General features: G+C 38.4%; 1 protein-coding gene across 2 annotated transcripts in view; it reads right to left on the minus strand.

Annotated features, from left to right (window-relative positions):
• Nucleotides 1–2745: 2745 nt before the first annotated feature.
• The window catches only part of gpr137c (G protein-coupled receptor 137c), a 65001-nt gene continuing 55293 nt past the window's right edge, over nt 2746–12453 (minus strand). Inside the window, exon 7 of one of the 2 annotated variants that reach the window (XM_070879210.1) lies at nt 2746–5468. In XM_070879210.1, coding sequence (XP_070735311.1) covers nt 5267–5468 — 202 coding nt within the window. In that variant the 3' untranslated portion in view covers nt 2746–5266. The remainder of the gene's footprint in view (nt 5469–12453) is intronic. The other variant, XM_070879209.1, reaches the window with a different exon arrangement.

A 12453-nucleotide genomic window follows, 5' to 3' on the forward strand; every position in this document is an offset into this window, starting at 1 on the left:
CATGCACTTCAATGTTCCGCCACCAGGGAGCGCATCCCCTGAAGTCCCAAGGGATCCCAGCAACCCTTGGGAGCACTGTATATAAGCCGGCCCCTAGGGGCTGTTCCTCACTCTGGAGTGTCTTGATAAAGACTAAGGTCACTGTTACTTTAACCTCCCTGTGTGCAGTCTCATCTGTGTTAGGAACACAATACTAACAGTTTTATATCAAATTGGCAGATGATCTCTAGTGTTGCTCATGGTGAGTCAAAATATACACTTATATCAAGGGCACATTAAGCCCATGGATTTACCATGAATGAAGAAGTCAGTATTCATTTAGTGCTTTGTGAATTCCATAATTGTGTAAATAACTGGACTGTGTTACATATATTCCTTAACCAATGTATCTAATGTTTATTACTTACCAGTTTTAAAGCTGAGAATACATAGCAAGATGTAGAATTGGAGATAGTCATTGCTGAGAGCATGCAGAAACCAAGCGCAGGCAGCAGAACGAGCGTGTGGCAAACCAGTCCCACCCACCCTTTCCCTCAACGACTGTCTGTCCCACCTGTGACAGGGACTGTGGATCTCGTATTGGACTGTTCAGCCACCCAAGAACTCATTTTTAGAGTGGAAGCAAGTCTTCCTCAATTCCAAGGGACTGCCTAGGATTATTCAGCAGGAGGGTAAGGTTTAGCTGGATTGGATGGTTCTGAGCTGAGGTTTGGCAACCTGGGACAATCCTTTGGTCAGACATCATTGCAAAGGGTAGGGTTGCTAAAACCCTGGTTGGAGGTATTCCTGGAGGGTTGATCATGTGACATCTCAATGTTACTGCATTTATTTTTTTACAAAGGTTGGATTCCCTATAATTAAGTATCTTTGGTCACAGTTTTGTGCCAACAGCTGTTGAGAAGTTGAGAACCAGAAGGCTACTGAGTGAGAAAGCAAGGGAAACCCCCCAGGTCAGGGATGAGGGGAACCTATCAGGGGTCATGGGGAATCAAAAAGGTGGGAGAAACTTGATTCCACTAGTAACTCACTGAAATTGTACCGATAATAAATAGTAATACTGGTAATAGTCAAGATTCCTCATAACCAACAGTAATACAGTAACTTATATAGTCATTAGGTTAGTAGCTATAATGCCCTAATATCCTACCTGTAATAAACACATACAATCTGCTGATTGTCACTATCTACAACCAAACCCCCCCTGCACAAGGAGTGATCAGGCCCCCCCCCCACCCATTCAATTCCACTTATAATAGACCCGATCTCCCTCCATATCTCCTTGGAATCTGCTTTGGACTCAGATTGTGTGTGAGTGAGACAACTCAACTGGGAGCCTGAGTCATTGCCGATCTGTACCTGGACTTCTTACATCAAAACTAGTCGGCACCTGAACCAAATGGAGTAGAGATTGCACAAAGAGCAGTGGACTCTGTTTGGGACACTCTTCATTGGGCACATCTCCAGGAACTCAATGCCAATATTTCTAAACTTAGCCTCAATAAAAAGGAGTTTTTCAAGAATGATATAAATTAAAGCACAGGAAGTAATCATTTGTCTCACCCTCTCCCCACAATGGAAATATAAACCTCAATTTGAAGTGAATATTGTTAATTATTTTGCTATCAACTTTAGCCCTGTGACTTGCATCATTGCACAAAACCAAGACATTAGATTTTGTAATCTTCAAGATTGTAAAGCTATTCAATTAAATTTAAATACCAACATCTTCCCTTTACGAATGCCATAAAACATTTATTTAAATATGGTAGTGCTTGTTACAATTCAATCAATTACATAGTAAATCCATTACATTCATTGGCCACAATAAAATAAAGCCTTGAGAACAGCTTTAGGTCAACACTACAAATGCAGTGGTAAATTTTACAGCTAAACCATTAGTATTAACAGTAGCTACCCTTGGATAGGCCCACACAGACAGACTTTGTAGGTTTAACAGTTACATGGAAAGCTTTACAAATATTCAATATTGAAAAGTTACTGAAAGTGAAAAGTTAAGAAAAATAATTTAGATACAGAAGAATGATGGGAATAATAAGGAATCATTTTATGTTGAAATGCTCATCAATGTTTCTGTCCTGATATCAATACTAATAAAAACACAATGAAACAGGTTAAAGTTGGTGAGTTTTACCTTGTTACACAGACAGAAACAAATGATAACTGTCAAAACAGACAGGCTCAGATCATAGAAAATCAAAACTTCACAGCAGATCACTTACAAATCACAAGTCAAGCCAAGGTAGGGGTAACATTTGTTTGCTTGTTCAGATTCTGGTTCACAGAAGACTTCATACAGCACTGAGATAAGTATTTGATCCTCAGACTGATTGCCAGCTAGATAAGTCACTCATGGACTGGATGGAAAATACAATTAGAATGAGCTCTTGGTTCATTAAGCGTGCTAAATTTGCTACTGTGAAAAATACAAAAATAACTATATATGAATTAATTAGAAGTACAGAATTTAAATCTAAACAAATTAATATTTGTATTAGCAAAATGCTGACAGGCAGGTTTGAAATGATGTGAAATAAACTTATATTCATATCTGGTGGCTCAAAATTAAGAATTTTTAATTTAGCATTTCAACAAGTAGGATCAAATATTTCTAAAGATACTGTACTTTTACATTAGTTTAAAAAAATAAGACTAAGCAGTTGGATTAAATTCTACACAATGTTAAAATCAATTTATTCACTAAAGTACAAATACATTGCTTGAAGAATAGTATGTCTGCGAGATATAAATCTTATAGCAGATAAATGGCTGCTATAAATCAGCAATAGCATGCATTAAAAATTAAATCACCAGAGTATTAGCTATTACTGACAGGCACGATTTAAATCTTTGAAGCAGTCCTGCATGACAAATCCTGCTATTTTTCTTGAGAATGTACATGGATCAGGAGGTCCAATTTTACTCAAAGACAGAACCAATCCACAGTTAATTTGCTGTAATCCTGAACTGTAGTTCTTTGTTTTCCCTTTATTTCTCCCCATAACACCACCCCTCCACAAATAGCATTTTATTGGTCACAAATCTACTTTTGGAGCATCTGAAGAAACCAAGTATCTCAATGTGAAGACTGGACAGAGTTTCCATCAAGAGGCCATCTCGATTTAATTAGTCTATTGATGTTCTCAATTGGTTTATGTAAGCATACTAAAATCACAAGTATTTCAGAAAGATAAGTGATTTTCAGCAACTCGTACTTTCCTTTCCCCCCCCCCCCCAAAAGAGATTGGTCTTTACTACACATTCATACATGTAATGACTGATGCATATGCACATTCTCCAAAAGGAATGCACACGTTTAAAAACTACACAATACAGCAGGGCACAAATTTTAAAACTAGTACTAAAAGAAGTTCAGCTAGAAACTACAAGTGCAAATTAAGTAAGGTTAACGCAATTGCAAAAAAAGAGAAATTAATTTTGTAGATTGTAAAACAATTATTAATGAGCTCCTTTCTGTCTGTCTTTCCTCACCCCAAACATTCAAATAAAAATTGTAAAAGAAATCTAGGCCTCAGGATTTCTTCTGAGACACCAGAGCTTTAGAATGATAGCAATAGTATTTTGGGGAATATTGGCAACTAATATACAAGTAATTGCACTTCTGCATCTGTAAGATCGCAAACTCCAAGAGTCATCCTTGATGGACCAAATATACAAAGGTCAAAACATTTTTGGCCATTTTTAAGTGACTACCCATTAAAAGTATACATGTTAAATCCATACAAACACTCATATCCAATGCTACAAAATCCATTTTTAGTCAGGTAAGATTCATTTTGCTTACATTGGATTTCCAATGAATTTGTACCACTTTAATGTTGGAAAACTTTATGTAAAGCCTCTACAAGATAGCAAGCAGTAATATTTTTGAAACTGAACAGTGCAAATTTAGCACACCTTAAGTGCAGATTTAGAGAGACATTTAGTAGAGACTTGTCTTGTTGAAGTATTCCATCAAGGTCCTGCCTGAGTCACACAAATTGTACAGCTTCCAGCCCAATAACTAGATATTAATGCAGCACATTCAAAACTGAGTCAAAAACAGTTTAATAGCCAATAATTCACATTCATTTGCTGAAATTAGAGGTATACTACTTTAATGAATACTCTCAAAAAGGTGCAAAAATGTGCAAAGTTGTTTAGTGTTGCACCTACATCAAGGTCTATTTTAATCTGTGCCCTACAATTGTTGTGTAGCGTACTTAAATATCTGGTTGTTTCACGGAATATTAAAGAGTGTACAAAAAAAACACATGCTGTGTACACTGTTATTACATTACACATGTTTGAAATTACACAGACAATGAAACCCAATAATAATGTCATCCTTGTTTGAAGAAACCAGCCCTCAAAAACAAAGAAACCCCAGATGACCAAAATATCATTTGGGTAATGAGATTTTGCTTTAAACATGCAACTCTACTATATCAAAATAGGTTCTTAAGATAATGCTAATGGCTTTGGGCTACAGTAGTACGTGGCAATATTAGTACATTTACAGATGTCAGTCATCACATGTCACAGATCTTTAGCCCATATATAGGATTTCAAATGGCAAATAGTAAAATATCACATCATACATTACATTCAAATGCTTTGTTGATCACTTTTTAAGCAAAATTCCAAGTTAGGCTTTAAATCTAGTAGATTAGAGTTTTGGAAACACAATACAACCAAACTTGCCAATACTGTATACCCATGACCAAAAAGGTACAAGACCATGTGCAGATTAACATGTCTATAGGAATATCTGAAATACGTGCATCACAGTAGTAATGTATTTAAAACAGCAATTCGATTAGCTTAAAATGGCAGATTTGGATATTATCTCTGCTTTACATAAACCGATTCTTACATTAAAACACAAAGTTTAGAATGATCAAGTCATTAAGAAAATAGTTCCTTCTGCCCAGCCCAGATTAATTCTAAAAACCTTCCAAAAATTTGGAATATTGATTAGAGTATCAAGATTCATTCTGGAATTTTGTTCAGATTGCAAGTGCAAGTAAAAGTGCAATATGCAGTCCAAGTTACTACAGTCGAAGCAAGCTGCAATGCTACAGGACATCTCTAAGCTTCTCTTGTAGTCACTGATGCAGTTCTGAAGGTACTTCATTGATTTTTTTTTTCTTTCATATAGTGCCACAAATAGAATTCTTTCAATCATTCTTTGCCTATGCAAACCATCAGGTAAACATTTCCACAGAACTGCAACTGTAGATTCCCATTAGTTCTGTGGTGTTGAGTAATGGTTTTGTGGAGTGGAGTAATAGTTATGGTGGTGGTTGTTTTGGATATTACCATAAGCGAAGAGAAGTGGTGCTGTAGCTGTTGGAGGTCCATTCAGCAAGTGAGACACTACATTGTAATTGCTATTCCTATGGATGGCTCCATACCAACCAGTGCCTTGTGGTGTTGTGGATAGGATGCTTTAAAAACATTAGGAAAAAAATTTAAGAAAACTTAATTTTAGCAGTTAACATTTTTATCCTCTGCTTTGGCCCTTTCCCAAATTATTCTGACATGCAGACAGTTGACCTGCTCCCAGACATCAGTCAGTGCCATTACAACATAATCATTAATTCTCCTTTAGACTCACACTCTGTCTGTCTGTGGGGAACGGTCAGCAAGTTTGGGGTGAGTGAGATCAGGAGTTGATGTCAGGAAATCCCAAGATGAAAATACACATCTCTACAACCTCTGGTCTTGTTGCTCAACAGGTGATGGATAACTATTAGAATATGAAAATTGATGAGACAGAGTGTTTGCGTCATCGTGTAGTATGACTAGAGTTCTTGCACATTTAGTGACAGTATTACGGTCAGAAATCAAGCGTTGGGTAAAATGAAGGAACCATGACATCCTAAACCATATGGGGATACAGACACTGTTGAGAAGACACTAATGGTGATAACAAGGGACAATCTTTTGGAGGCATGTGTCGCACAGTCAAGATGTAACAGAGCGAGAGGGGCATATTCTTCAAATACAAATGAGTCCCCTGCCCCAATTCATGTTGCTGTTCCAAGTCAAAGAATATGGGTACCAAACGATAGACTATGAAATTATCAGTTCCTTCAGTGCTACATTTTGCTCCCAATTTACTCTGCTCTCTACCTGAAGCTGCCAATTCCTGCTGAGGTGTAGCTCCACAATTGTTAGCAGGCCTTCAGTATCTCGCTCAAGTGTCGGCAGGCTTTGGTTGTGGAAGTCAAGCCTGATCCTGTCCACATCTGATGCCCATACACAGACCTTTGAGCAGGGTTCCTGGATGGTGATCCGGAATAATAGGTATTTCTTCTCCTCTCCCCCGCACCACCCACCCCCCCCTTGCCCAGGGGTGCTGAAGACAATTGAAGCTCAACTGATAACTGATCTCACCCAGGTTAATATGGGGGGAGGGGGGGGGGGGTGCAGAGAAGAAGGGTGCTACATTTTCTCATATTTCAAATTATCATCTCAAACATATATAAAACATCCAACTGGGCTTATTTTGGTTGAGATCCTGATAAACAGATACATATTTGAAGTCAACTGGATTATCTAAATGTCTTGCCCAAATGATTCTCATCCTAACTTTTTTCATATCAATTTGTTCACGACTCTTAGGCCCACCAAAGGGTGCAAACCTCCTGCTCCTTGATGTGACTAATGATAAACTCTTAATTTTCCTTGGCAACCTTTACTAAACCTGGAGGTGGAAGTAATTTTTCAACCACAAGACAAAATCCTCATTAGCAGCATTGGCCATCTTAACATCTATTAACAAGTTTCTTTAAAAAACCCTCAAATTTAAGGCATAACTTTGGTTGATGGTAGATTTGAGAATGACTAACATTCCAGTCTTTCCAGACAGGGAACAGTAGCATAGTGGTTATGTTGCTGCATTAGTAATCCAGAGGCCTGGACTAATGATCCAGAAGATGCAAGTTCAAATCCCACTATAGCAGTTGGGGAATTTAAAATCAGTTAATTAAATAAACCTGGAATTAAAAAGCTAGTACCAATACTGGTTCACTAATATCTTTAGGGAAGGAAATCTGCTGTCCTTTCCTGGTCTAGCCTTTGAGACTCCAGAGCCACAGCAATGTGGTGGACTCTTACCTGCCCTCTGAAATGGGTTGAGCAATAAATGCTGGCCTTGCCAGTGGCACCCACATCCCATGAATTAAAAAAAAAAAATCGAGTGTTGGATTCAACTTTTTTTTTTTTTAAAAAGCAGTTTGCCTGGTATCAATGAATAGTCACCAAAATCCAATTTGACTTGAGGCAGACAGCAGAGTTTAAAGGTCATACAAGGGAAAATTTGATCCCCTGTTGGCATCTCTACAGCTTTGTGTCTCAACTTGAGAAAATGTAATTTATCTTTATCAGGGTACTCTTTTACTTGGAGACAGGATTAGCTGGGCTACCAATTACATCCTTAATTCTAGAGAGTCAACAGAAGGTAATGAAAACATTCCAGTTTACAAGATGTTGTGCATGTGAAAAAGTAGGTTGGCCCAAACAGTTCTGTGCCGATGACATCTCCACTGTTTCCTGGTGGTAGAACTTCAGAGTAGATTTGATAAGCAATGTTTCATATCCTCTCCCATTTTACCTTTTTTGCTAATCTTTCACTGGAGGTGGTGGGGAAAGAGGGGGTAGGAAAAGAAAGTTGTTAACCTGGATAAGGGACTTGTCACAATTCATTTGGACAAGGAACATCTGACTAGGGGCAGAACTAGAGTCTTAAATGTTTGGTTGAGAATCAAAGATAACATATGTAAGGAGGATCTGTAACAAGAACATTTAAAAAAAAAATGTGGGTTCTAGTTCCAATCAGAGCTGTAACAGCAGAGCTACATATGAAAGACTTTATAACTGTTGATTTATCCAAAACTTTACCAAGAAGATTGGAGATCAAGTCATCAGAGGGAAATATTATCAACTGATATCAATGTCCATCTGGTGGGGGGGCAGGGGAAGAGGTGACATAAGCAACAAACAGTAGTGTGGGTTGAACAATAACAACTTGTATTTATAAAGTGCCTTGAACATAGTGAAACGTCCCAAGGAGTATTGGAAGATAAAAATTGTGACAGAGCCGCATAAGTAGAAATTAGCGCAGGTGAACAAAAGCTTGGTCAAAGGTATGTTTTAAGGAGCGTCTTGAAGGAGGAAAGAGGCAGAGAGGCAGAGATGTTTAGTCGGAGTTCCAGAGCTTGGGGACTAGGCAACAGAAGGCACGGCCACCAAATGGTTGAGTGATTATAAATCAGGGATGTGCAAGAGGATAGAATTAGAGGAAAGCAAACATCTCTGGGTGGGGGGCTGCAGGAGTTTACAGAGATAGGGAGGGGTGAGGCCACGGAGAGATTTGAAAACAAGGATGAGAATTTTGAAATCGAGGCATTGATCACCAAGGATAATGAAGTTAAAAAGATAAATTATTCAATTACCATGGTGTCTGGATAAAAACAAAAATTACAATGCTGTAACCCCAGTCATACAAATGTTTTATAGCCTGACTAGGCCAAGGTGCTGGTTAGAGTGTGGGGGAAAAGGACAAAATTACAATGTCGATCAAGAGAAAACCCAGGTACTTCTGCTTTTAAAGATCCAGCTGGTACTCAACTCGTAAGGTCTTGTTCAGTTATCACAGGAGAATCATCAAGAAACATTAACCTTTACGGAGGATTAATATCCAGTATTTTTGGCAGTCAACTGGCAACTATGAGCTGGCTTCACATTCTTTAAAGTTGTGTGAAGGGATGCAATGTAGACTTCTCATAACCATCTGTTGCAAATACCCAAAGTCAGGGTGCACAAAATTAATAATGCTGATACTGGTATCACCTAAAACAAGTTAGCTTTAAAAGAGGTAGACATTCAGCTCTGATGAGAATTATCTTATCCTCCATTCTCAAGGGCAAAAAATGCTCTCTGGAGCATTAAAAAAAAACATAACTTTGCAACTATGGGGAGAGGGGAAGAAAAAGTTTACAAAATGGCCAATAGCTGAATCAGAGGATTCCATGGCAAAATCAAAATTCAGTAAAACTTGTGCGTGTTATCAAACTGCTGCTAATAGAAAGATGAGGGAGGGAGGGTTGTCAGAAATAGGCCATTGATGCATTGAGTGTAGAATATTTCACAATGCTGCTACAAGCAAACTCTCAAGAAAAGATTCCCATTAGTTATCTGTTCTAATAAGTAGCACCACATTGTGGAGGATAAGTGAAAAAAAAAAAGAGTATTACGCTAATTGTATAGGATTTTTATACATAGCCTTACTGCAAACATACAAGTTGTAATGCCAATTGGTCTACTCATTTTTCATACACTACCAGTTTTCAATTGTGGTACTGTGTTTATACTTTAATAGAAATACAAAAATTACTCTCGCTCATGAGATGGGTTTGTTTATTAGCATTCAGATAGAATCAGATTGCAACAATAGCACTGAAAATTGCTATTCTGTCCTCCATGCTAGCAGAAAACAAAATTAGTGAAGAACAGTTTACATGTGTTATAATAATTATAATTTAAAATGGAGAAAAATTACAAAGTGCTGCAGTAGAGACCTGGGGAGTCCTTGTGCATGAAACAGAAAAGTTGGTATGCAGGTACAGCAAGTAATCAGGAAGGCAAATGGAATGTTGGCCTTTATTGCAAGGGGGAGAGAGTATAAAAGCAGAGAAGTCCTGCTACAACTGTATAGGGTATTGGTGAGGCCACACCTAGAGTACTGTGTACAGTTTTGGTCTCTGTATTTAAGGAAGGATATACTTGCATTGGAGGCTGTTCAGAGAAGGTTGATTCCGGAGATGAAGGGGTTGACTTATGAAGAAACGTTCAGTAGTTTGGGCCAATACACACGAGTTCAGAAGAATGAGGTGTGATCTTATTGAAACACAAGATAATGAAGGGGCTCGATAAGGTGGATGCAGAAAGGATATTCCCACTCAAATGGGAAACTAAAACTAGGGGACATAGTCTTAGAATAAGGGGCCACCCATTTAAAACTGATGGAGAACTTTCTTCTGAGGGTTGTAAATCTATGGAATTATCTGCCCCTGAGAGCTGTGGAGGCTGGTTCAGTGAATATGTTTGAGGCGGAGATAGACAGATTTAAGTGATAAGGGAATAAAGGGTTATGAGGAGCGCAGGGAAGTGGAGCTGAGTCCATGATCAAATCGGCCATGATCTTATTGAATGCCAGAGCAGGCTCGAGGGTCAAATGGCCTACTCCTGCTCTTATTTCTTATGTTATGTTATTGAGGTGCAGGTTTTGTTACATATCTACAGAGAAATGAATTTGCATAAAGTTTATTTTCTGCTATTGCTTTCACAACCCTGTTTAGGCACATCACGTCAGGAAAGCACTTCAATCAGTCAATAATAAATCTATTGGGAGATTAGCTTAAGGGTATTTAAATGTTATGTTTAAGTTTAGTGGCCAAATGATCACACACTAACCTTTGAAATGGAGATCTGCCAGTTAAATATTACTGGTCAAGTTTTTCCACTGCCCATTCTTTACAATGTCCCAGGGCTTTGAGGGCTCAGTTGGTAAAAGAAAACCAATTATACAAACCAAAAAGGACTCCGATTTCTCCATGCAGTTGGCAAACAGAGATCTAGGAATGCAGATTATACAAACCTTGAAAGGCAGAGCAACAGGTGGAAAAAGGGATTGTGCGTTTACATACAAGGTAATTGAATACAAAAACAAAGGATGAATCTATACAAGACATTGGCTAGACCACAGCTGGAGTACTGTGTTGAGTTTTGAGCATCCCATTATTAAAGGATATTGAGCCATGGAAGAAATGCATCCAGGTATAATACCAGGGTTAAAAGGATATAGCTACAATAAGAGACTTGAAAAACTTAGATTGTTCCTTATTCTAAAAAAAAAAGTCCAATAGAAGTGTTCAAAGTTTTGAAAGGGCTTGAGGGGAAAATAGATTCCAGCTAGCCAGTGCCTCAATAACAAGGAGGGCATTAGTACTTAAAGTAAATATTTTTCATGCAAAGGATATTTTTAAGAATATGAAAGACAATCAGAAGGAGACATTGAACACAGCGTTTAAGATGGCATTAAACAAATACTTATGAAAAATATCACAGGCTATGAAGAAAGTGTGGGGGCCTGGGATTAGATTAGATAGTTTTTTTTTTGAGCAGCTTGCACTAGTACAGACACATTGGTCTGCTTCTGTGCTAAAATTTGTATGATGGAGTCTGTGCTGAGTTAATGGATCGTCGGACAGTGCATATATTGGGGTGGGGCGGAGGTGAACTGCTGCTCGTCAGGCAGGGTTCTTGCTCCTGACTGCTGTCCAGCAATCTCTGCTCAAAAGGGCATGGGGATGATGGGCAAGGACGAGATTGTGTTCAACAGATTTGCCCACCAACACTCCATGTCTAACCTTGCACATGATCAAGCGCCATTCGGTAAGGTTTCAGAGAGCAACCAGCAGTTGTGGAACAGTATCCAAACAGGAGCAATTGCCATTAGAAGAAATTGGAGTAGCAATAGGAAAAAGTTGGTATACTTAATTGTACTCGTCTCCATTTAAAGATAAGCAGGGTGCACAAACCTCCAGAATGGAAGCAAAGTAAATTGGTGAACTTTAGATTAAATAAATTGGTTGACATCTTATATTTTAAATAAATTATTGTCTATAGATATGGAATGCGATTAGCTCATATCTTTAATTTTTCAGGTTTATTTTGTCCCTCAGTTTCTTGCCTTCTGGGATTGTTCTCCTTAGAGAAGAGAAGGTGAAGGGGAGATTTAAATAGAGATGTTCAAAATCATGAAGGGTTTTGATAGAAATAGGGAGAAATTGTTTCCAGTGGCAGAAGGGTCAGTAACCAGAGGACATAGATTTAAGGTAATTGGCAAAAGAACCAGAAATGAGAGGAGATTTAAAAAAAGTTACAGAGTTCTGTTGGGTAAACAGCTAGAGGTCGTGGTCCATATCATGACCAACAACATAGGTAGAAAGAGGGATGAGATCCTACAGGCAGAATTTAGGGAGCTAGGAAGAAAATTAAAGGGTAGGACCTCAAAGGCAGTAATCTCCGGGTTACTACTGATGCCACGTGCTAATGAGTACAAGAATAGAAGGAAAGAGAGGATGAATGCATGGCAGGAGAATTGGTATAGGAGAGAGGGCTTTAAATTCCTGAGACATTGGGACGGTTTCTGGGGGAGATGGGACCTGTACAAACTGGACAGTTGCACCTCAAAGGCACCGGGACCAATATCCTCAAGGAGTTTTGCTAATGCTGTTGGGGAGTTTAAGCTAGCTTGGCAGGGGGATGGTAACCAGAACACAAATTCAATAAGGAAGGAAGTAAAGCTGCAATTGGATAGCAAGAATTTAGAAAACAAATCTGTAAGACAGAGGAAACAAGGGT

This window comes from Pristiophorus japonicus, chromosome 4 (assembly GCF_044704955.1).
Source record: "Pristiophorus japonicus isolate sPriJap1 chromosome 4, sPriJap1.hap1, whole genome shotgun sequence".
In the NCBI taxonomy this organism is placed as follows: domain Eukaryota; kingdom Metazoa; phylum Chordata; class Chondrichthyes; family Pristiophoridae; genus Pristiophorus; species Pristiophorus japonicus.